The sequence below is a fragment of the Bactrocera latifrons genome, unplaced genomic scaffold (assembly GCF_001853355.1).
Source record: "Bactrocera latifrons isolate USDA-ARS-PBARC rearing strain unplaced genomic scaffold, ASM185335v1 scaffold_114, whole genome shotgun sequence".
NCBI classification, from domain to species: domain Eukaryota; kingdom Metazoa; phylum Arthropoda; class Insecta; order Diptera; family Tephritidae; genus Bactrocera; species Bactrocera latifrons.
The window spans coordinates 239308-264793 of NW_017534564.1; the positions used below are offsets into that span (position 1 = coordinate 239308).

Sequence of the window (25486 nt, forward strand, 5' to 3'; positions counted from 1 at the left end):
GACCTTGCCCCAGGTGTTACCGGCTAGCGACCTGAGGATCTTGCTGCGGTTGTGTACTTTGTTAATGAGCGCAGTCATACGCGGTGTGAAAAAATGGAGACTATCAAACGTAACACACCGGTTAGGTAAGAGGGTCTATTGTGGGAAGTAAAGAATAAGCTTGAGAAGTAAAATAGTTAATTTCATATAGGGATTTTCACAATGTGAGGGGTTATGTTGAAAAGAAGTTTGTTGTAGGAAATGATTTTGTGATCAACTCGCAATCTATAAAAGACACCTGAAATTTATCAAAAGTGCGAAATCTAGTGCGATCATATTAATAGACCCCGACGCCCAAATATTTTATTTGGATTGGCTTACAGCGCGCAGTTCAGCCATGAAAGACTTACTAGCACGGTAGTGTTCTTCTCCGCCCGTGAATATTTAATAAAAGCTCGCTTGTAAGGCACAGCGACATTTTTCCAGACGGCAGAATCTATTGACGCGGAAGGCGGCACAGGTATGTCGCTGCTGTAACCGCATGAAAATTAGATAGAAAGGTATTAGCATTAACGGCGCAATATATCTTTGGAAAATCAGCGAGCTAATGACATTCGGGGATTTATTGTGCGTGCGATAAGAAACTACATCGTTCAAATGTGCGATTGCACATACACGTGTCCGCACAAAAATAAATGTTGCAGAGTGTGTCTGCTTCTAAAAAAAAAAAGTGCACGCGAGCTTGTAAACATCTCCGCGCAGGCGCATTTGTACATAAATTACAAGAACACACAATCACACAGTCACATATGTATATGTATGTACAAAAAAGCACATGAATATGTATGAGCATGTGTATATGTATGTATGTGTGGAGCAGGCGCGCCAGCTAGTCAGCACCCGCATGCGCCGTAGTCCACAAGCTGCCACCTGCAAGCAAACGAGGACACAAACTAAGCAAAAACAACAACTAACAGCCACCAATGACATGTGCAAGTGTGCGACGGACAGTTACACTTTAAAAATGCATAGACTTGGAAACATTTACTAAATCGTAAATTTCGGCTCGAACAAATTCGCATAGCGCAACAAGATTTACGAGCCAAATTGCATTGCAATTATAAAAAAATTTAAAAAAAAAATTTTAAAAAAATTTAAAAAAAAAATTTTTAAAAAATTTAAAAAAAAAATTTTAAAAAAATTAAAAAATTAATTTAAAAAAAAATATATAAAAAAAACCACTTAAATCAATTAATAAAAATATTGACATTTTCTCACCAAAAATGGTTAGATGAAGCAATGTGCACATAGTACAATGTACATATATTATACTTGCATACATACATATCTGTCTCTTATACACATCTAGATGTGTATAAGAGACAGTCTGTACATTGTCAATTCAAAAAAAAAAAATAATAAAAAATAAAAAATAAAAATAAAATAAAAATAAAATAAAATAAAAAATAAAAAAAAATAAAATGGTGTGCGCATGAGCAGCGGCCACTTTTTGGATTGCATTTTAAAATGCAAATTTCTCAATTAATGCAAAGCAACTTTGATGGATGGAAAATATTGCTGATAAGTACTGAATTATTTACTTAATTTACGCAGGCGATAATAAGCGATTAAGTACAACAAACTGCATCAAGGCTTAAGAACGCTTTGAACTTTTGATTGCACCGAAGTAATGCAATGTGAAATGCCGCTGATCATCGTTGGCAAATAAAACTACAATATTTTAAACACAATAATAAAATGTCCAAGATAAAACCGAAATACATACATACATATATTGTGGTAAAAATTACACATACTTTTACAGTAATTGGCTAATGAGCATAACTTAACTCTTAACCTTGCCACACATTGAGGAGGATCGCACGCTTGAATGCCCAAAGATCGAGAAGGAAGCCTTAGACAACTTGCAATTGCAATGTACGCTCCTCCGTTAGCGTCGACACGGTGTTGTCGTAACGCACGAATTTGTTTACCTGGAATGCTTCATCTTCGTGATAATCTGTGTCGACGACAAATACGTCAACCACCTTTTCGATGATATACTGCTCCTGCTGCAGTACATTGGTTAATAGTAACGGACTGATTTTGATTAGGCCTAGACGCGCTGGACAAATTGTAAGCGAAAATTCGCGTTGTTCGCCCGGCGCCAATTTGCCAATGCCGAATTCAGCTGCACCCGTATAATCGCAACCAAACTCAAGCGGTGCTTCTAGTTTTGCCAGCAAATCCATTATTCGTTCCGCGGTATTTGTAATGCGACAAACAAACGTGAAAGGTTCACCTATTTTAACAATATTCTGCGCATCGATTACTTCCAGCCGCACATCTTTGTATTCGAATGGCTGTAGGAGGATGTGATTAAATAAATATAAATGCTTTAAATATTTGCATAAAATACCAAACGTTGCAATTGACTGGTTTGCAAACGCCCCTTCTCGCCGAGATTTGAACGCCACACGATGTCTAATTTGCCCACATTGTTTGCTTGTCGCAAAGCTTTTATGTCTTTCGCAATTTCAGCTTTGGGCTAAAGAAAGTTGATTATAATAATTATGATTTATAAATTTAGCGAGCTTATGATACCTTTATGCAATATAAAAACTGGCAGCTATTATTTGGTTGTAACATATTCTTAGAAGAGAACACTGACTCGCCATTCGATAAGGTGTTCAGCGGTGTGACGGTATAGTGTTCCGAACTGTCCAACTCGACCTTTTCTAAGCAAAATGGACCGGTGGTAATGTTTTGTATCTGCGCTTCCAAATAGATCTCATCCATTTCAGCATTGTAAAACTTAGTTTTCACATCAAGTGGTTTGAGTACTTGAAATTTGAAGAATTTTCTAAAAGATTGTGGAAATCCAGCAGGAGTGGTATAATTCACTTCACACACCAAACTGAAAATGTTTAACACGTCAACAATCTTACAGATTTCTATAGCACATTGTTCACTTACATATGTGTGCCTATTTCTTTGACTTCGTAACGTATGACATCGTCAAGGGTTTGTTCAGGTGATAACGTAGTGCTCGTTTGCTTTCCATTCATGGGTAAATTAATACGCGTGGTGTTGGATTGTAGGTCAGCTTTCACTGTAACACCCTCTACAGAGTATGTAGTACAGTTGTGGACGCAAATGTAGCTAGCGAATGTTTCACCTAATGATAAAAGTAGTTAGAAAGCAGACTTTTAAAGATCAATAAATGTGTTACCTAAATATATGGAACCGAACGACTGTGGCAGCAGCATAAATTGTCCTGCGGCTAAGGTTTCCGCACCCGCAACTGTAGTAGTTTCGTGCTCAACCATACGACGTCGAAATGTTTGTTGTGGCAAATCTCGATTTTCGCAGGAAATCACTTGTGGACCAATGAGGGTAGGCCTTGTCAGCCTCATCACTTAAAGTAACGGTGGTAAGTAAATATATTATACGTTTATTATTTAACTTACCCTTCAAGGCCAACAAATGCTCACCCTGCTCCAGACTCATTGTAATCTCAATGTTTATTTTTGCACATCACAGGTAAAATAAAATATATTTTTTCTTTTAGACAATTTGCTAACAAAAACACCAATGTGAAACGTCAACGCAACAGTAGTAAATGCCATATCATTTCAAATTTTGATTAACTAATGTTAGTCATAGTTAAATCCTTATAATTATACATAATTTATATGCAAGTTCCCAATAAAACAAAAATAAATAAAATATATGAGTTTTAAAATAGTAAAATATAGAATAAATAGAAAATATATCTCAGAAATCATGTTCAAAAATTATAGGTATATTATGTGAGAGAACAGTGGCAACTCGATCAATATACAAGAACAAAATACTAAACAGCTGACCAAGCCCGGCAAATTATTTTTGACATTTCTACTCAAGTTCAAGTCATATAAACAAATGATTTGTTGTTTGTTTGAAAAATAAATATACAATTTAAAAATACTTGCATAAAAAACAACAATGGAGGCTAATGCCGAGGAAGAGGTTAGCAATCAAGATCCTTTACCACTTGAACGATCAGGAGTCGTCAGGGAAATAGGCAATCAAGCTGTATGGAGTTTGTCATCCTGCAAACCAGGTGAATACGATTATAAATACCGCGTATGATCAAGCGCTGAGAAGGGTTTTTTGCAGGGTTTGGCGTTGAACGTCTGCGCGATAATACAATTGACACCTATTGGCAATCAGATGGTCAACTTCCACATCTTGTCAATGTACAGTTTCATAGGAAAACTCGTATTAGTGCTGTTTATTTGTATGCTGACTACAAATTAGATGAAAGCTACACGCCCTCACGTATTTCGCTGCGAACTGGCTCCAATTTCAACGACTTACAAGAGTTGCAAAATCAAGAACTTTTCGAACCAACAGGTGAGTACTGACACCTAACAATTGCGGTGATATAAATAAAGCCTCATTTCAGGATGGACTGCTATACATGTGGAAAATGGTAAATCTCGCCCTGTTCGTATATATATGTTACAAATTGCGATTGTGGCAAATCATCAGAACGGTAGAGACACTCACTTGCGACAAATACGCATACACGCACCAGTCGAAAATTCGAAAGAGAAATTTACTTCGATCACTTTTAAGAAATACGATAATATAAGATAAGGAGTTTTCTGTAATAAGTAAGAATATAATAATTTAAATTATTGTATAAACTTACCCCTTAAATGTAATAATAAATATTTTGTATATAAAAACATGACTGGTTGCAGAAATCGTAAACACTTGTGACTGTTCTCTAGCATTAGGTTTCGTCTAGGAGTATGTTGGTAATATCTTCGAATCTACTCACACAGCCATTCTACCGCTATGTATATATTTTTAAATTTTAATTTCACATCTTGTATTTTTTTACATTGGATTAAACTATCAATTGGACCAATATTATTTACCGTCAGCATTTGGTATATTTACGAAGGACTTTCATCCGCGCTATTTAAATTAGACACAGGGTGGTGCAATTTGATAGAAAATGCGCGATTGTAAAATGTCATATTTGACAATCATATGTTTGTCAAATGCACACCGGCAATAAGATTTTTGTTTAGCCCAATTGAATTAAATAGTAAATATTGTATAATCGCGTAAACAATAAATTATACATTGTAATAAAATTTTTAATAATGTGGCCTATTCTAATGGCAATATTAAGACGAAATGCCGTCTACATAACACTTCCCATTGCTGGAGTTGTGGGATTCATTGGGTACAACCTGGAAAGTATACTGTCTGATAAATATACGCCATATAACAGTAAGTGCATCCAGAATAATTAATGACATTTCACATATCTAATAAATATTTAATTACAACAGAATCCATACTTGAAAATCGAGCTGAACGATTAGCGGAGGAAGAGTTGGCTGACCCAACACGCGTGGAGAAGCTGCGGCTAAATTCGAATGTTCTAGAAAGAAACTTGTCTCCCTCCTTGCAACCAAAGTAATTATTATAAGAGTATGCTACTTTATGAATGAAATACTTGTATTTGCTTCTAAAATTTTTTGTATTTTGCTTCACTGAAATTATATTTTTATCTAAAATCTGGTTCATATCTTATGTAAGAAAAAATAGTAAATATTATATTGTTTATGGATGTTATGAAATCGCAATATAAAATAATGTAATATATATAAGAAACACATGCCTACACTTCATTCCAATTCACAACTACAAAGTCTGTTTGTATGACTAAAATCATTATCAATATTTCTATTGTACGTATAAGTGCAGATGAGAAAATTGCAGTTGGTAGATTAGTGGAAAAAAAGAAGAAACACATACTCTGATAAGGTCAGGTAGTTGTAACTTTGTCCACAAGGACATCCCTTGCGGGGATCGAACCCGCGACCTTTGGATTAGAAGTCCAACGCGCTATCCTCTGCGCCAAAGGGACGAACGGAGGAGCGCCACCCACGTGCTCTCACAGATATATAGCAAGGTTAATCCTTTAGAATATATTGTGGCACACTCATCTTTTCGTTAACTAAAATTCAATCAGATGCTAACTTACTTCAAAAGGCAAAAACTTCCAAAGAAATATAAGTGTTCCTTTTGAAAAAAATAAACCTTTTTTTACTGCGCGTGCAAAAAATCACCATTAATTATCAATGCATCCCTTGCGGGGATCGAACCCGCGACCTTTGGATTAGAAGTCCAACGCGCTATCCTCTGCGCCAAAGGGACAAGTGGTCGGTGCTTGCAAAATGACAAATACGAAACTGCTGACAAACTACCACAGAGTGCTCCACGTCAGCACTTTTCAAAGTAGGGTGTGTTTACGAGTAAAATACGTGAAAATCTCAAATAATGAAGAGAATTTCTTCTAAAAATAAATAATTCATATTCACCGAGCATATCAATAGCCTATATTTCCCCCAGTACGAAATTATAAACAAATATAAGTTATGTAACAAATTGCAAGAAATCGAATTTAAATAAGAAGAGAAAGTTGAAATTCGTAAATAATAAATATTTGTGGTCAATCTTAACAACATTCTTAACTTTACTAAGTTGTAATTATTTTTACAAAGGACATACTCTTGTAATTATATCTTATTTATCCAATTTCTTTTCCCGAATCTTGTGGTATATACAGTGGTCAAGTAAAAACTTAATTTCCATCTGTCACCATTATCTTACAAAACCTGAGCTTATTTTCACTGCGCCAAAATGTAGGCAACTTATACTATGTTAATCATTGATATGGCGGAATTTCTGTACTAAAATTTATGGATGTGTGGTATAGGTAAGTAGGAGCCACTTTGGGCTCAATTAGCGCTGGATTTGCGATTTTAATGCATATCGCCTGACTTATATAAAACTGCTATCTCGTTTCATCTTTGCACTCCAACCATTTTATGCCTTCGATGAAACTATTTATGTCCAATATGCTTTTGTGGACAGCCACTCAAGGTTCATACCTGATGTGTTCCAAATATTCTGTGTCTGGTTTGTGCTAGTGTTGGACATTCACAAAGAAAGTGCAAGACTGTTTCCTTATTTCCTTCTAGTTTTCGTAAGCCTTAAAATACTATGCCTGGTCCTACAGAGTAGGTCTTTTGTTCGAGTCTTATCATATTTGGACCATTTCGACTTCATTGGTTATTGATTTTTATCTGCACTGTGGTATTTGTTCATCGTGAGTAAAAAGATCTCTTTTGATCGTTCCCAGCGGATATGATGTTAACTCCGCTTCGAGTTCATCCAAAGACGCTCCTGGTTTGGCCAATTCGTCAGCTTTTTCGTTAGCGAGAATTTTTCTGTTTCCGGGAACCCATATTAAGGGCAGGTGAAGTTGACTCCAGTGAGCCAGTGAGCTTAAGGCCTTTCTACAACTATTAACTATGTATATTGGAGTTAATTAGTGGTGCTGATAACGACAGCAGTGCTGATTTACTAAAGTGACTCTAATTGGCAAAATTAACAAATTTCTTATATTAAGAATGCGAAAAATCAAAAATTTTATACATTGGTGGTTTTGCTATACAAATCACGAATTTCAATGGCGTCAGTTCCTTATAACTATATACTAAATAAGATTATTCTTCTTGCATTCACTTTAAATATCGCTTCAAGGGTTTGTCTTTATTTTGTAGAATATCAGTGCAGTGATTTTTTTTCACTTTTTTCTCTTATTTCTGTTCTAGAATACTTCATTTATATGCGTCTTTCGGTCCATTATTTAATACAGCCTCGGTGGCGCAGTAGGCAGCGCGTAAGTCTCATAATCTTAAGGTCGTGAGTTCGAGCCTCACCCGGGGCATAAATTTTTTACTTCGCTGACTTTCCTTAGAATACGAATGTAGATAAGTTTACTTTAACAAAAAGATCTTCTAAGGAATATTTGTAGACTCTGTCTTTGTTGTTAATTTTGTATGCGCTCAATATACATAGTAGCATATGTTCACATTTGCTCCATTTTCATATCCTTTGCGCTACTTAGTACTCTTTCTTCTCAAATACAATTTATTACAGATTTTCTCTTATACATTTTCACCATTCTCCTAAACTTACATACCAAACAAATATTGAAACTTAAATCTATTGAGAAAATATTAGCTCACTTAATTAACATCAATTACCAGTTGCTTTCTTAAAATTTAGAAAATCTATTTTCAGTTCCATTATAACTGCTGATGCTCTATTTTGCTCACTTGCCCATGCGTTGTATGGACCACTCTTGTTGGCAGAGCGGACAGCGGTTATTTTGTTTCACCCAGAGCGACATGCAACAATGATGGAATGAGTGATTACATTCTCCCCAAACTACTACGCAGTCCTGTCGTCCAAGTACCTCACGTTTATTCTCCGCCTGACAACGTAGGCAAGCGTCTGGAAGAAAGCAAACGAGAAAAATGAATAAAGTTGAGAAAATACAAAGATGATAAATGATTTATGTAAAGGTAATATTCACGATTTCTACAAATTTACGTCTTAGATAAAAACAAAATTTCTTTTCAACACACTCACAGAGTTGACAATCAACTAATTGTGTATCTATGTACATACATATGTGCATACAAACTATTTTATATACATATGTACATAATATTTGCGCTGCATTCTAATTGCCTCACAATACAATATCAACCGACAAATGTAAACACTTGAGGATATTAGGGGACACCTTGTGCCATCCCAAGCGTGTTTCCACCCACCTGCATATTTACATTTGTTTGTATGTGTATGTGAGCGCCCATGTGTTCGCAAGCCCTCAACCAAGCGGTTGCTGGAAGTAACAAATGCGCCACTGACGACATTGAACTTCAATTAGTAATCATTTGCATGCTCGCAATTCCTGTAAATTTACTGGCGCACGCACATGAACATATACTAACAAAACAATGGCACTCATGTGCTCCTCCTCCACTTCCTTCGCTGAGGTCTATTATCAAACACAATCGATTTCATCATTTCTGCATTCGTTGGGCATTGGAGAGGGCCATCAATAGCAATAATTGAAAAAACATCATTTTTGTCGCGCCTGTTTATCCAATAATAACAATAAATATACTTACAACAAGAAAATTGGAAAGCGAAATAGTTCATCCCGCCGTGCCTACATTTTGGGTCACCTATGACGCAAATGCGATTTTTTTGGTACTTTGTTGCGTTGAAGGGAATGTCTGTATGTTTTATGAACATATTTTGCAAAATATAGACAACAGAGGATAAATATGTAATATACATACATACATATGTATATATATGTATGTATATAAATGTTGGTAAAACATTTTTGATCATGCATATTCTATATTTAAAATAGGAATTTTTTAAGAAAATTCTTTAATGAATACATAATATAAAGAGCTTTAGTAAAGCAAGTGCCTTCTTACCGGGAGGTTAGAGTGTGTGGATATCGCAACTGAACAATATTCAGGAGTTTCGTGGTTATTATAATTAGCTAAAGAATTTTTGCCAGCAGAAAAAATTCAACCCGGACTAGTCCACTCAAGCACTGCCTTTTTTACGTTTGTGTGAAGTTTTACATAAATATGTCAATTAGTGTGTGTTTGTCAGCTGTTTATTTACAACGTGAAAAGTTTGCTTGGCGATTTTGATCAAAAAAAATAGAGCAACGAGATTGCTCGAAAGGTTGCATTTCCAATCGAAAGAGGGCCATGGAATCGTTGAAAATGTTGCAGAAATATTTTCCGAACTTTACATGATCACGAACACAAGGTGAAGATTGTGAAGTCATTGAAAACTTGGCACATACGAATCGTGCATCCACTTCTGTGATTGACGGTGACGGTCAAAAAAGAAACAAGCCTTGAAAACACCGTGTTGGCATCAGAAATAGCAGACAACCTTAGTTCCTATAGATCGATTCAAAAAATTTGGTTAATGTTTAAACATGCGAGACTCGTACCAGAAGACCTGGATCTTTTTCAAAAACTACATGGAATAGAGATCACTAAAGCGGCAGAATTCTGCCCAGTTGACAGTCCTTCGCGGGTTAAAAATTCGGGTCCGTTCCGGTCAGCGAATATGTGCAAAGAGAATTTCCAAAATGAGCTAAAACCGAAAAAACCCCAGTCGAGGCTTATAACAGATGTATGAAAAATTGGATTACGCATTGGCGTGCTTCTATGAGCTCAAGAGTTTAAATGAATGAGTTAAAATTAATTAGAAAACTTATTTCCGGACTTTTTTAACATTCACAACCTTTATGTAGTATAAAGCGCACAGAGAGAAAGAAACTGATGTTAACAAGTGTTTCAAATAAATTGTATTTTGGCTTATTTCCATACATCATTTTCAAAATAGACTCTAAAAAATAATAAACAAAAAATATTCGAATTATTATTGCACAGAAGTATTATTAGCCATGGAGATTAGTATGGGTAATTCACCAAAGGATTATATACATACTCATATTTATACCTACACATACATATATGTATGTATACATACATACAAAATATGTTGTTTCCTACGCCTCAAGTAAACAAGTGTTTTTGGTGTTTTTAAACAAGCAAGATAAACATTTTGTATTATAAAAATAGTGATTACTTATTAATTTAAAATAAGCCGTTCGGCTCAATGCAGCTTTTAGCAAAAGCTATACATATGTATGTATATGTAAATGTTAAGGAAAAAATAGAAATTAAATATTTTTAGCAAAGTTAAAGGATTATATTTATTTTTTTTTGGGGTTTTCAAACAGGAAAACATCTAAAAATTAAAAAGTCGGGAAAAATTATACCCTGCACAGCATAAGGGCAATTTGAATTTATACAAGAGAGGTAATTGCATATTTATGATAGGAAAATTTCAAGCAGTAAAGTTTTGCAATTAATAAAAACAGCTTCCTGTGACGCACGTTTGTATGATTCAGCAAAACTATGGTTGTTTGTTTCCAAGAATAAACAACTGTGCATCATTGCTAAGAAATTTTTACAATTTTCTAATCCCGGAAAGCTTTTTAGAATTCGATTTCGAGAAGTCAGCACGTAATCTATTCTCTTTTCGCAAGTTGTAGTGTTGCTTTGAATAATAATCCATACCGAATTTCGAGGAGATATCTCGTCAACAAAAAAAGTTTTCCATACAAGATCTTGGTTTTGACCGTTTCTATAGCATTCATGACTGCTCAGACCACTATAGAAGGTCCGACATCGGCGGATCCGACAAATAATCAGCTTCTTTCAAAATTTCGATATCTCCAAACCCGAAAAATTTGTTGCGTATATGCAGACAGCTGAACATGGCTACCATAAATCGTCTCAGCTCATCATTATATTCATATGTATGTACATATGTATTTCAAAGCGTTTTTACCGCTTTCTTTTGGGGTCTGGTTTCGTGACAAACTTAATATATCCCAAGGCATACAAAATATTATTTAACCGACATAACTTGTTGGTGACGAAAAATTCCGTACATGTACATAAATGCAAAAATAAAATAAACTGCATTCTAACAGGTATTTAATGGAGGCACACATGAAGCATCGATTGAATTTAATAAAATGTGAACACGTTTCTCTTAAGAACATTATTTCATTAACTAACGGCCAATCATTAAAAAACCCAAAATTTAAATAATTTGAATATGCCGTTTTAAGTATTACTGTTTTAACATTTCATTTGCGGAATCAAGTTTGTACGCTCAAATAGCATTTTCGATGAAATATTTTTTATACATTCTCAATATAGAATACAAATATCTATTATATACATATGTATGTATGTATGTATGTACACACATGTAAATTAGTTTTTCAGGCGAAATTCCATTTTTTTCTGGTGGGATGCCAAAAAAAAGTACCGTTCAATATATTAATAGTGCATTTTTTGCGGCCCAATTGTCTAAATTGTTTTTATCACAATAATGCTGTACCCAGCAGAAAATGACATTTTGGTTTTTTGGCATTTTTTCTGTTTCGTTCCGTTTTAAGTATGACGCAAGCCCGCCGAGCACTGCCCACTTTGTTTCTATAGTTTTAATTGGCAAGTGTTCAAATCACATGATTCTCAGATGATGATGGTATTGTTCTTCTCTGGTACACACCTCCTTTTGACGTTGTGTATTTTAGGCGAATTTCGCGAAGCTGCGGCTGTGTGGGCTGCCAGCCATAACACAATATTTAGCGAAATTTTCAAAAAAAAAAAAAACTCGAGTAGAGAACAAAAACAAAATATATGCGGTCAGCGCGAGCGGGGTGGGGGTCAACGTTAAACAACATTTGACTTTCAAGGCAACGTACGATTTATTTGCACAGCAAATCTTTGATTAAGTTGGCAAAATTCAAAAACAAACGAAAAGTATATTATATAATGTGTATTTATGGAAGAATTCCGCCATTAAGTGGTTAGTGGCACGTTTCCGCTCATCTACACATATGTATGAATACATATCTATATACATACATATGTATATGCTTTATGGAATACTATATGGATTGTAAATATGTAATAAAATATTTCGATCTGCGGCGAGGCGAGGAGGTAAAGGAGAATTTGGATATACACGCAAATGAGCACGTAACATCGCAATACTGCATTTGATGGTTCAGTTGGAATTGTCAGAGCTTGAAAGTGTTTAATTGAGCGTTCAAAAGAACTGCAATAATGAAGACATGAAATGTTTTTCCTGAGCCTTTGAGGCTTCTCAAGAATTTTTTTCGATCTTGAAGAGTTAATATCCTAAAGAATCAAAATTTGAGAGAAATATCGAATAGTTTCATTATGACTCAATAATTTTTCACCTAAGCTTTAAGAAAAGAAATTTGGATCTGGCAATTAATATCTGTAAAAGTCAGGTTTAATCACTTCAAATATAGTAGAGCTTTATCGGATGTCGGAATTTTCAGAAATTTTACATATATCATAATTCAACAATTCGTGTGCAAATTAAAATTCAACAAGTAATGAAAAGCTAAGTTCGGTTACATCCGAACATTTCATACTCTTGCAACTTGCAAGGATTAAATACAGGGAAGTGCCTTCATGTGCTGAGGCTTGGTAGTTATATGGGGTGTAGGCGAATTTTCACCCGATTTTAAAGCCCTCTCATACCATCTTGGAGATAAAATGTAGTGTCTCTAGTGTATATTTAGTTGTTGATTTATTGCGATTTTAGTAGTTTTGATTCAGTGATTCTGATTTCATCCATTTTCAAACTTTCTGTAGCAGTCCTTTGCGCTTGGTGAATTTGGTTCTTGTAGCTTAATCGGTTTAAGAGACATGTACATAAATTAAACTTATAAGAGCGCGGGGTTTTAGGTGATACGTACATCCTTCAGTTCAACAAAACTATTGTACTCTGTAGCAACATGTTACAAGAGTATACAAAAAAAATTACTTTTTCAATTTCAACGAAAATATATAGCAAGAAACTAAAAATAAATCAAACAAATTAATGCACGATGAATGAAAAACCTGAAAGTCAAGAATTCAAGGCAAACTCAACACCGTGCAGCGAGTAACCATTCATTGAACGGTAAAATGAAGCTAAGGCAAAATGTTTCATAAGTTCAGTGACTTCCAAAGGATCGAATGCCTGAGAACTTATTTTCTTTTTTAATGTTGTTTCGTTCGTTGTAGTAACATATTAAGTATTTTGTTTACGTTTTAATTGAACATAAATTCCCGGAATTCGGAATTGCAATTATAACATTTTTTAACAAATGAATATGAGAACCCGAATCACAACAACATAATTGAGTAAAAACAAGAAATGAAAATTAATATAAATTTAAATGTAAATATATAATTTCATGTGACTGACTGCATAACTGCTTGCTAGGCTCGACTACACTTTAGTCGCGGGCAGTGAAACTAGAGCCCACTGCCTCACATAACGGACATGCCAGATGACACGTCGAAATACAGACATTTTATTGTCATTTTTAACAACTACGTTCTTAAGACCACGTACGTCTTGACAAAATTTCTGCAAAACTCAACAATAAGTCACCAGATTGCAAAAACAAATCGTCAAGTCCATGAAAAAGTTGTGGGAACTCAATTTGGAATACCCCCTGGTCCGTTGAAAGAGCCGATGTAAATAATATGAAATCGAGTCATCCGCCGATGCCTACTCAGCAAATTCGTACATTGACCCAAGGTGCGTCACCGCGTGCCGCCAACTAAATAAATATACATAACAATATATTTGTTAATAATGTTAATAACGCTGACTTTAGAACTTGATCCAGAATTTGGGTTGGGAAACTACGACTTAAATTTTGTTACTTCGTCAAGTAAGAATGTGCTGTATGAAGTGTCACGCTGAGTGTTTGTGTGACATATAGAATATCGCCTTCAAACTAATTTTTACTGGTTGCTTCGGAATATCTATTGCTTGTGTGAGCATAGAACTTTAAGGCTCAAACTCACAGACACACGTGTATAAAATATAGTATATGTGTGTATGTCCATAGGCCAAATCAAATAAAAACCTATATGATTCGCATTACGTTTTGCCATTTAAAAGCAATCAAGTCAATCAATTTCTTGCAAACGCAATAGCTCAGACAAAAATGCACAAAACAAGGCATTGAAAGTCAATGGTGTTGCGTCAGTCGAAAACGTTCGTTTGTTCGTTATGTAAGTTCCATTAGAGCAGCCAGTGACTACGACGAAACGAGCTGTTATTAATTAAAGCAAATATATATAGTATATGTATATATTTCATATAAATAAATAAAAAATCTTCACAACAAATAAATATGTAATAAAGAATAACTTGTTTTCAAGGAAGAAATAGTCGCAACAGACAGGCAGTTAAAGGGGTGTGGCCTCCAAACAGCAATGGAAATTTTCTGGGACAAAGGCAGAAAGAAACGGAAATGTTTAGAAACAAGTATAAAAAAGCGTCAGAATCGCTTTTATTGACTCGCTCAAAGTACAAAAAATATTTGGCATTATTTTTTGTCAATTAAAACACTGGCGTGTGTGGTGATCTTTAAATTTCTTAATTAAGCAAATGTTCGTTTTTTCAACAATTAACGAAATATTTGGACACACGCATTTTAAGGAAATTTCAAATATAAAAAACGGAAATATGCTCATATCATGGTAGAGGTGTTGATTTTCAAAAAAAAAAAAAATAATAATTACAAAAACATTTGTTACAAGTGCTTTTATTTTGAATGTTTTTCCAAACAAAATATAAAGCAATGTTTTCAGATTCGTAGAGGAAAAAATTTCCGTCTTTTGCGGCGACTAACAGAAGGTATCAAGACCGTAGCATAATCTATAACCCCCAGAGGTGATCTAGTAACCGATGCCCAGAGCATACTAAAATGATAGAGAGAACATTTCTCCAACCTGCTGAATGGCAGTGAAAGCATAACACCGGGAGATAGTAAACCGATTCCCCAATCGGTGACGATGGAGCAGACGTTCCATTGCCCGACCATGAAGAAGTTCGAATAGCAATCACCCGTCTGAAGAACAAAAACGGGGCGGGACCGATAGATTGCAGGCCGAGCTATTCAAATACGGCTGTGAAGAACTGATAAAGAGTTGCATCAGTTTCTATGTAGAATATAACCGGACGAAAGCATGGCCGACGATTGGAATTTAAGTGTGCCTTAATAATCTGCGCCTTAACATCGCATATAAGATTTTAACAAAGAATAAGAAGAAGAATTACGAAAAAATGTGATTTTTGTTAATATTTTGATTTTTTATTGCTACTCTGAACTGTAAATTTTTGCATATAAAACGATCATTGTTTTTTGTTCGTTTTCGGATTTGACATAATTTTAAGCAAATATCCGCCAAATATCTTTTTTAGAGATCGTTTCAAGGGCATCCAAAAACTTTCAAAATGAATTGCCGAGTATGAAATACATTAAATAATGAAATGTGCAATACATTTTTTTTATTTATTTATTAAAATGACATGTATTATTCCTTTCCATACCCCTTAAATTTATAATCCAGTCGTCATATGTATTTCAATTTCTATAGCAATTGAGTCAAGATTTTATAAGTCAAATATCTCTTTCACGAAGTCAACTCTACACTTTTATGTACACTTAAGGACTTTTGGTACATATATTTAGTCTAATCTGCAGGATAAGCATCTTCTAACTTTCATTCTCTATGGTACACTTTTTACCGATTACAAGACTTTGCTGTATTTATAAATAATATAATAAATAGAGATTTTTTGCAAAAATAATTGCAAATTTTTAATTATTTATAATCGATTCAGAGAAATTTGATGACTTACCATATGTATGTATGTACTTTTATTTAAAATACTTTTGAAGCTCTCTTTAACATACATAGTATGTGTATGTATTGCTGTACATAAATTCTACGAAGAAAAAAAGAGCGATAATTCTCTTAATTATAAATGCCACTTCCGACCGTTAGGTTCTCTCCGCGCTTTTTGATTACGGAAGCGCTGATGACTGGAATCTTACACCACAAATATTTGCTAGGTTTTCGATAAGCAATATTATCAACACTTTTTGGGAGAAATGTTTGTGTTATCAAAACACCCTTTTGCCTAGGAATATTTGCAGATATAAAACAAAAACGAGTACAAAATTATTTTGTTATTATTATTATTGTGCTATATTAAGCACTACCTTGAGTTGGCATTTGAATGTTCAAAAAGTAGACCAAAAACTGATATAAAATAAACTTAAACTAGTAGGAGTATGCACATACGAACACAAATGTGCGTATACAAAAAACTAGTGGGTAGATATTTCGTCCAAAAGCTTAATGCGTCATAGACTTTCGCACTATTTATTTGTTAGTTATTCGCCAAATGCATTTTTCTTGCAAATTTTTGGTAAAAACACATTTTAGAAAGGCAAAATATTCCGCTAATAAATAAACAAAATTCATTGAGAGAGACAACTTGCGCATTTTTCAGTTGAGAAAAAATTCCATTAGCCTGTCGGAACTGCTGCCACGGCTGTTACTCCCGTTAATGCTGCAGACTTACAAAAGCGAAGAAGACAAAAATAATTTACCACACAATCACCGTGAATTTCATCATTCATTTTTGCACGACGAACCTTTGTAGGTCATAAAAAGTGGTTTGACGGACGAAGCGGCTGTGTAAAGTTAGCTGTGAGCAAGGCAACAACTTTAGATGGCAGAAAAAGCTCACTATACTTAATCGTATAACAAGTTAAGTCTATATGTGTGGGTATTTTCTCGAACGATTCAAGTCTACAAACCCATACTGAGACAAATGCACATTGCTGCATTGGTGTGCGTTTACAACACACTCTTACTGCTTACGTGACGTCATACACGAGGGGCTTGTCCAACTCAACCAGTCTACGAAGCGGCCTCCAATTCCGCCGGCGCGGTGTGCCGTACATTTCAAGAACTGATCACTTTCCGTATATATGTATGTGGGCATGTTTTTATATACGTATATACATGTGTTGGTGTTTTCTTGGTGTTTGTGTTTGTGCCGCCGCCAACGGAGTCTGGCAAACAGTATGAACTTTTGTTCATACTTTTATTTGTGACTAAATAAATATTTATGGGTAGGCTATATACTAAGTCTTTATGATCACATGCAACGGGTGATCTAAAAAAAAGAAAGATACAGTCTGTCAAAAAAAGAAGAATAAGTAATATTTGGAGAATATGGAACTAGAATTATTTTAGTTAATGAGTGCGAAAAGAATGTTGCACTGGATGAATTAATTGAATGTATTAACATTTCTGACAACGTATTCTTTGAAAAACAGTTTTTTAATTAAAAAAGTTGATAATAAATTGTACAATTATTTTAAAAAATAATTATCAGACATAATTTATGGAATTACCAGCTCATCTGAAGAATTTTGAATGAACTTGGATGCGGTGTTTAAACATTCAATACAAGATATTTTTTAATGATTTTCAAGAGTCCAATAAATAGGGTGTTCTTTACTTTTATATTTTATTTTTGTTTCAAGTGGCTAAAAATTTAATCAACGCCTAAACTAGTCGGGTTTGTTATGTCGCTTTGCGGGTATTTCGTCATTTAGCGGGCATTCGTTTATCACTCCCACACAATAGAAGGAACTATTATTAATATACTATACTTTAATTCCATACTTATTAGATATTATTTTATTTGTATTGTAATCTCTCTTTAACGAATTTACCAGCTTAATTGGATATACATTCCAAACTCCTCTTACACTCTACTTATGCGCGTGACCTAAAATCGTTGAAATCTACATATCAAATTGGTTTCTTATCAACAGGTACTCATTATACATATGTACATATGTGCATTTGGAATGTAATTTCGAATGAATCATAATCGATTTTACCTACATATTTAGGTTAGACAGTAATCTATAAAAGTGTTCGTATCATAAAGATATTATTCTAAAAATATTTTTATATTTCAAACCTTCCTTATCACAAAGTATGTTATTTTGTAAAGGGTTTTGAAGAGAATAGAATTTTACTAATGTTATATACGCACGTTAATTAAAATTAGTAATCTTTATTATTAAATATTTTCCAACATAATATATATTTTTTTTATTTTACATATATTTTTACTAATAAATTTTTTCCAATATTTTTTAATACTTTACGACAAATATTTGCGTCACTTTGCTATAATAAATTTCTTTTTTTTCTATTTTATTTCACCGATAGTGTCGACTCTGTGAACACACCTTATCTAAAAATAACTCGTTAGTAAATCTATTTATGCATACGAGTAACCATAAACTGGTTTAAAAATAAACTAATACTGTCAAAGGCAAATCAAAGTGAATCAATATAATATACACATACATATGTATGTATGTATATACATATGTTTGTATTTAAGTGTAATATTATTTATGTAAACTGAAATGGTAAGTGCATATGTTGTAAAACTGCTACATATGTACATATGTGGGTACAAACATATATGTACATACGTATGAAGTCGTCTGTGCAGCCGTCGCAAAGTCATTAAAGCGCGTCAGCTGTTGCGCTATTTCGTCAACATGTCAATCTTGACAGCTTTGTCTTTTGGTAAATGGAATAAAATCCACCGTACAATCGGCCGTCTCGTTTGCTAGACAAGCAAACATAAAGTACATTTAAATATTACGTATATATATATGTACATATGTGAGGATATCTGATATACATATATTTCTGTATTTCGGTATGCAGACTGATTTGCTTGGCTGTGAGCACTTGTGTTAGTGCATGTGGGGGTTGTTGGGTATGGAAAATTCCCAAATAAATTTTCTATTTTTAAAACGCGGTAATTTTCCATTAAATACGCATTTTTTAAACCATATATCGTTTTTATTTTTATACACACATATTTACGTTTTACTACTTTTTAAATTTGTACATAGTTCGCTTTTTTTTGTGCCGCAAATGTGCGTGTGCTGGTTGAAAAAAAAATGGCATGCCTAGTGTAGAGCGCTTCTGGAATATTCCAATAACAAATATTTCTGCTATTTGGCAATGCGATGGTGGCGCTCGCTGGCCTGCGGCGTTGGAGTAGCAAAATCCATTATAAAAATCAATGCGCCATGGCAAAGTGTGCCGCTGATGGTGGGAACCGGTGAGATACAAAAAGCTATGGATGTATGTATATCAGTTCGAACATTTATATGCACATAAATTTGTATAAAGCAATCGAACGGTATAGACGACTTTATGGTAAAATCGGGAAACTGCTGCAAAATCACGTTTCGCACGTAGCCAAGCGATGAATAAGATTTCGAAAAGTATGTATGGAAAAACGTGTGACCAATCATTTTTAGTATGGAATTTTGAGTTAACGCTGTTAAAGAGTCCAGTTATTTTATTGTATTAACATTATGAGACATAATCTTAGTACTAAAATGTACTTTTCATTACTAAAAATAGCAACAAATAAACTGATAGACGGTATTAAATTTATTGCAGGTTTGTGACGCCTTTTTAGCTGCACTGTAGTATTTCAGCGAACGTTTAGAGGTCAAAGATGTAGCACTATGCCTTCTAAAATGCTGAGTAATGTGCGGTATACATACTATGTATGTACATACATGCACACATACATACATACATATGTATACATATTTATTCTACGTGAATCACTGTCGACTTGCACTCATACCTCAACAGAAACTTTGAATGGAAGATTAGCAAATACCAATAACTTCCATTTCCAGTTACATATGTACATATATCATTATTAGTTGCAAAAATGCGTACACTCGTTTAAGGTAGGTGACTTGTACAATTGATGATTGTCTTAGAACCTGCCCCCAAACACACCCAGTTTATTTGTATCGTAAATTGATCTGAATTTACATATATGGCAACTAAAGTCCCAACGAGAAAAATTTTAGTGAGATAAAAGTTAATAATCTAGCCTATAGCTAATGTGATATGGTATATGCAATTTGAAATTAAGTTTGATTTTTCTTTTTAATTTTGAATAAAAATAAAAACAATACGGAAAGTACGTAATTTTAACGGGATTTTTCGCTAGGCAAGGATGTTCCCTACTTTTTTAAAGTATAAACCCAGAAATTTCAAATTTAATGGGGAATGTTTATTATCATTCGAAAGAACATTCTTTGGCCTTTATTTTTGGAAGATTATCACTTTCAATTAATGTCCTTGGCTACGTCTCAGATAGTCCATTTGTTGAGTCCAATTTTCGATGACTCGTTCGAGCAGTTCGACGGGTAACTGGCGAATAACACTGGTGATGATTTCCTCGAAGGTCCGAATCGAAGCGTGATTGTACGCATAGACTTTAGCATTTAAATTCCCCTACAGGAAAATGTCTAACGGTGTGATGTCACACTATCTTGGATCAATAGACCGGCAAAAAACGTGAAATTATTTGCTCACTCAAGTGTTCTCTAAATAAATCCACTGAATGATGCGATGTATGTTAAAACCAAATGTCGTCGGATCGTCTGGAAACTTTTCAAGAGCCAATGGAATGAAGTAACGTCACTTGGGAAGGTCGAGCGGCTTCAGTTCTTGCACCATCTATATTTTGAACGCTTTTAATTTAAGATTTGGACTCTCAGCTACGCCTGGTATATTTTTTCGTCGAGTGCTGGACGTCGTCTACTCGATGAAATATTAGCTTGTCTAAAAAGTCTTGTGGTATTTTCGCTAGTTGGCGCTGAGAGCTCGTAGTTCTAGTTTTATTCGTCGCATCGGGTCATGCTATACCTTTTTGGAAAGCTCATTTTACGCGCTAACACGTGTTTGATTGACTGTTTTTCGTTCGTGAGTTATAGCGTCGTAAACATGGAACAAAATAAAGAAAAAATACGGCATATTTTACAGTACTACTACGATAAAGGCAAAAATGCATCTCAAGCCGCCAATAAAATTTGTGCAGTTAATGGACCCTATACAGTTTCCATTTCCACCGCACAACGATGGTTTCAACGTTTTCGTTCTGGTGTAGAGGTGGTCGAAGATGCACCACGCTCCGGAAGGCCTGTCGTCGAAAATTGCGATAAAATCACTGAATTGGTCGAAAGAGACCGGCATAGTAGCAGCCGTAGCATCGGTCAAGAGCTGGGCATGAGTTATGAAAAAAATTTTATGAACAATTGAAAATTCAATAAAAAATACCATGAATGCTATTGAAAAAGTATCCTTACTTGGATCTTGAACGAAAATCATTGAATAAAAGAATGGAGGAGATATGATTTATGAACACATCCTAGGATATTTCCTAGACTTGACCATGAAATTGATTCAGGTGCTATATTTAAAATTAAACAAGGATATTTAACATTATTTTTAACAGTTCAGAAATGGATATGGAAATTTTTTTGAAATTGTATAATCTCTTCCAGTTTTCTCTAAAGTATTAATCAATAAAAATTGTTTTTTTTTTGTCTATTGTAAACCTCTTGCATATTCATATGTGCATACATAATATAATAGTGCAAATAATACGGTTCGATTACATATACATATTCAACGCAATTAAAAATATAATTTTCACAGATCAATTTACGACCACCAGACCGACGTCAATCATTTGCACGCAGGTAACTGAACGCTAATAATTTTTAAAATTAGCTATTATACGACAAACATTTTTTGCGACGCCATGCGAATATTTTTAGAAAAATATATACAGACACACATATACACAAATTAAATGTTGCCAACAAGAAAGAAGGGGGAATAACGGAGAAATTAGTTTTGAACTTATATTGCGATACATGCGTACATATGTATATACTTATATATGTTATGTTATTTATAGAACACAATTATGTGGAATAAAATACTTAATTACAGTTATTGTCATTGTTTTAATTGATAAAATTAAATAATGTGATAGAAAATATTAATAAGAAATATTAGAGAGAAATATATGATATATATGTTATCTTTAGATTAGAAAGCGGTTGTACCACTTTCATCTCATAATTTCTTGCATTTAATTACTTTTAAACCTTTATGACTAAATTTTTTAGAAAAAAAAAACGGATCTTTTCTAGAAAAAACTGATCTTTGCTTCAAACATTATTAGTTCTGTATTATATAACAAAATACTTTAGACAAAATTTTGTCAATTTCGAGTCTTCCAACAACTGCTTAGGTGTTTGAAGTTTCCAGAAAGGCGATAAATCAGTATAAGACTAGCTAATAATGTAGTAAATGAGATTACCCTTTATACGGATACTCGTACACATACATATGTATGTATGCCGTTCAGAACACATCCACTAGAAAATTAAAAATATTGCAATAGCAATTTATTATTGATAAAAAAAAGGTAGGCAAAGGTATAAATACCTTCCTTTAGATACATACACACAAATATATCTATGAGGATTGAAGTACAGTGTGTAATTAGCGCCGTAGTCATAATATTTGAACGGCGTTTTCCAAAGTGCAGCAAAAGCACCTTCAGGGCAAAGGTGCAAGCAAATTCGGTAGAACTCCACAAACGCAGAAATGAGTACGAGCAGAGTGAATACCAAGTATTTGTGCAAGGTGTGTACTTATATACGTGAAACTATATATACATGTGTATGTGTGTATATATAAACATAGTAAAATGATTATACAATTTTTATCAGCAATTACACGGGGGGAAAAAGCTTTTTTCCAAAAAAAAAAAAAAATAGCAACCGAATTGAAGCAATGACAATGCGTACAACGGAACTATCGCAATTACACACTTACAAACATAAGTAAGTACATAGTAAGTATGTACAGAAACTGAGCCTTTGGCGGATTAGAATGCTATGCTGTAATAATTCCAAAGTCAATGCGGGCAGCCGGAAAATATTCCACAGCCCACTACACTAACAGCAACAATCAGCCCACGCTCTGCGCCGGTGAAAGCTACTTATAAAATACACTACACAGATGTACATACTTATATGCGTGTGCAAAACTTACTTACAAGCATACATACATATGAACATGTGTGGGCCGTGAACATTTGGAGGCCAAACAACCTGTGGAGGAGCATACGATATACTATTTACTCATACATATATACATACGTATTTACGAATGCAAGTGCAAATGTTTGAATGATTCGTTAGGTGGACTGAACTACAAATCGAACCACTTATTGCCTTAGTCCATTTGCAATTCCACTGTTGCTTTTTAAACAGCTGTTAACTCACTAGTGTAATGGGAAATAACTGTCGCCGTCAATCGTTTTTGTGCCGCCAGCCGTTTTGCACTTTCTTGTATCATTTTACTATTGTTGATACTTCTGTATGTGATTTATTTATTGTAAATTGCAGTAATGCGATTGTTTTGCTTTGTTACTTCATGCTATTTCAACGGTGATAGTTTGCTTTGTGCAAATAGACAAGACTAAACGCCGTTGCACTGACACACAGACATACTTGCGTATATGTACTATGTACATGTATACACTTACAGATTAATTCTAGTATTAATGATATAAATAATCATCTTAAGCACGTATGCTTTCCACTAATCTAATTTGGAGAGTTGCATTAAAATATTAAATCACTTGGCTGGCGATTGCATAATATGTAACTATATACAGACATACATATATCAATGTATTCTAGAAGTAAGTGCATGTGCAAACCGTGCTTGCATCACACATTGTTGACGGGAATGTCAGCCGCGCAGCGAGTGCATCTGCAAATTTTACAGCTTTTGCGGAAAGTCCTATTACACAGAATAACAACGTTTTTTTGTTTTTTTTACTCCATCAAGAAAACAAGCACTTGCGAACCAAAAATTATTCGATTTGAAACAAAACCACAACACTCTGAAAAAATTTCCATTAACAAGCAGGTAAAATATTTTATGGACCGACATTTTATAAATTTTATTATAGTAATTAATTGCTAATCGTTAAATCGAACATTTATCCTGAAAATTTAAATTCTGTTGCTTTTCTACTTTATCATTTTTCTAGTTTAACTTTTATAGACAAAACTAATTTACATATATCGACTACAGCCAATATGTATATCATTTTTCGATCCTAGGATCATATAAAAATTAATATCGATTTTCACATGCATAGAATTTTTTTTATAACCAAAAAAAATTATTTGAGTTTTTTTTTTATTAATTTTTATAATATAATTATAATAAAAATTAGAAAAAACATTAGCGTCTGCATCGTATCTATAATACCCTTCAGAGGTGCATTTCTTTAAGAGTTATAAAAAAATATTTATTTTGATTTTAATGGGTAAGTTTTAGTAGTCGGATCTTAACAATTTGTTCGGAGATCTTAGCATTGTCTTGAACAAAAATGTGGCCAAATATCATGAAAATGGCAAAAATAAAAGGTTTTCCATACAAAAACTTGATTCTGATTGACAAATTTGTATATCAGCAATGTTCTATAGTGGTCTTATATCGGCTGTGCCGCCTAATGAGCTGTTTCTAGGGGAGAAACGGACTTGTGCAAAATTTCAGATCAATATCTCAAAAACTGAGGCACTAGTTGGCAGTTATATGGATAGTTATTTGATAGTAGAAAAAGACTTTTCGTATTTTGGAATAATGTCCCTGCAAAAATTAGATTAGAAAAACGAAAGGACTTTTTCGGCTACCTAATATAAGGTATATTTTATAGGATCTTCGATGTTTCCGTCTAAAAATCTTATCCCAAAATAAACAATATTTTTAAGATTGGTAAAACTCCGTACTTTACACATCTATTTTACTTGCTATAATTTCCACGAAAAAAACATAACTAACCAAAAATCCTGCACAAGTTGAAATTATTCAAAATGCCTGTAGACTTGTGTCGGAAAATTATCAGCCTTAACTACGTACATCACAACAATAGTAAAACGCAAAGTATCGTAAACTAAACAGCCGACAAGTCAATAAAGACAAAAGGGCGCAATTGCACGGGAAAGATGAGTAAATTACTCGCTTGCGGCGTAATGAAGTCGTAAGTAAATATGTAAGTACATATGTATGTATGTGCGTAAATATGTATGTATTAAGTATGAGTATTAAATGTATAAACAGTTGGTCGCTGGCTTTCCACAATATTTGGCATCATAATTTGAGTC

The 25486-nt window shown here is 34.0% G+C and overlaps 4 protein-coding genes and 3 non-coding genes across 8 annotated transcripts in view; 3 read left to right on the forward strand and 4 right to left on the reverse strand.

The window, feature by feature from the left end:
- Positions 1 to 1747: 1747 nt before the first annotated feature.
- On the reverse strand, positions 1748 to 3603 carry LOC108975980 (probable trafficking protein particle complex subunit 13 homolog). The gene is made up of 6 exons (XM_018944844.1): positions 3450 to 3603; positions 3212 to 3397; positions 2956 to 3157; positions 2584 to 2896; positions 2399 to 2527; positions 1748 to 2342 (listed from the first exon to the last, which is right to left on the reverse strand). Exons 1-6 carry the CDS (start codon positions 3487 to 3489, stop codon positions 1896 to 1898), a joined length of 1317 nt encoding a protein of 438 aa, XP_018800389.1. The 5' UTR covers positions 3490 to 3603; the 3' UTR covers positions 1748 to 1895.
- Positions 3604 to 3885: 282 nt separating this feature from the next.
- On the forward strand, positions 3886 to 4672 carry LOC108975988 (anaphase-promoting complex subunit 10). Its single transcript, XM_018944858.1, has 3 exons — positions 3886 to 4084; positions 4141 to 4377; positions 4430 to 4672. The coding sequence occupies exons 1-3, from the start codon at positions 3967 to 3969 to the stop codon at positions 4621 to 4623; spliced, it is 549 nt and encodes a 182-aa protein (XP_018800403.1). The 5' UTR covers positions 3886 to 3966; the 3' UTR covers positions 4624 to 4672.
- A 353-nt stretch (positions 4673 to 5025) lies between these two features.
- On the forward strand, positions 5026 to 5559 carry LOC108975527 (small integral membrane protein 12). 2 transcript variants are annotated; one of them, XM_018944078.1, is made up of 3 exons: positions 5026 to 5084; positions 5126 to 5271; positions 5334 to 5559. In XM_018944078.1, the coding sequence occupies exons 1-3, from the start codon at positions 5026 to 5028 to the stop codon at positions 5462 to 5464; spliced, it is 336 nt and encodes a 111-aa protein (XP_018799623.1). In that variant the 3' UTR covers positions 5465 to 5559. The 2 variants fall into 2 exon arrangements, with proteins under 2 accessions (XP_018799623.1, XP_018799614.1); XM_018944069.1 differs by having other exon boundaries at positions 5072 to 5271.
- A 282-nt stretch (positions 5560 to 5841) lies between these two features.
- On the reverse strand, positions 5842 to 5914 carry Trnar-ucu. The gene has a single exon. It is a non-coding gene; the product is annotated as a tRNA-Arg (tRNA).
- Positions 5915 to 6131: 217 nt separating this feature from the next.
- Trnar-ucu lies at positions 6132 to 6204 on the reverse strand. Its single transcript has one exon. It is a non-coding gene; the product is annotated as a tRNA-Arg (tRNA).
- Positions 6205 to 6363: 159 nt separating this feature from the next.
- The window catches only part of LOC108975729 (RING-box protein 2), a 42256-nt gene continuing 23133 nt past the window's right edge, over positions 6364 to 25486 (reverse strand). Inside the window, exon 2 of the mRNA XM_018944429.1 lies at positions 6364 to 8352. Coding sequence (XP_018799974.1) covers positions 8171 to 8352 — 182 coding nt within the window. The 3' untranslated portion in view covers positions 6364 to 8170. The remainder of the gene's footprint in view (positions 8353 to 25486) is intronic.
- On the forward strand, positions 7711 to 7783 carry Trnam-cau. Its single transcript has one exon. It is a non-coding gene; the product is annotated as a tRNA-Met (tRNA).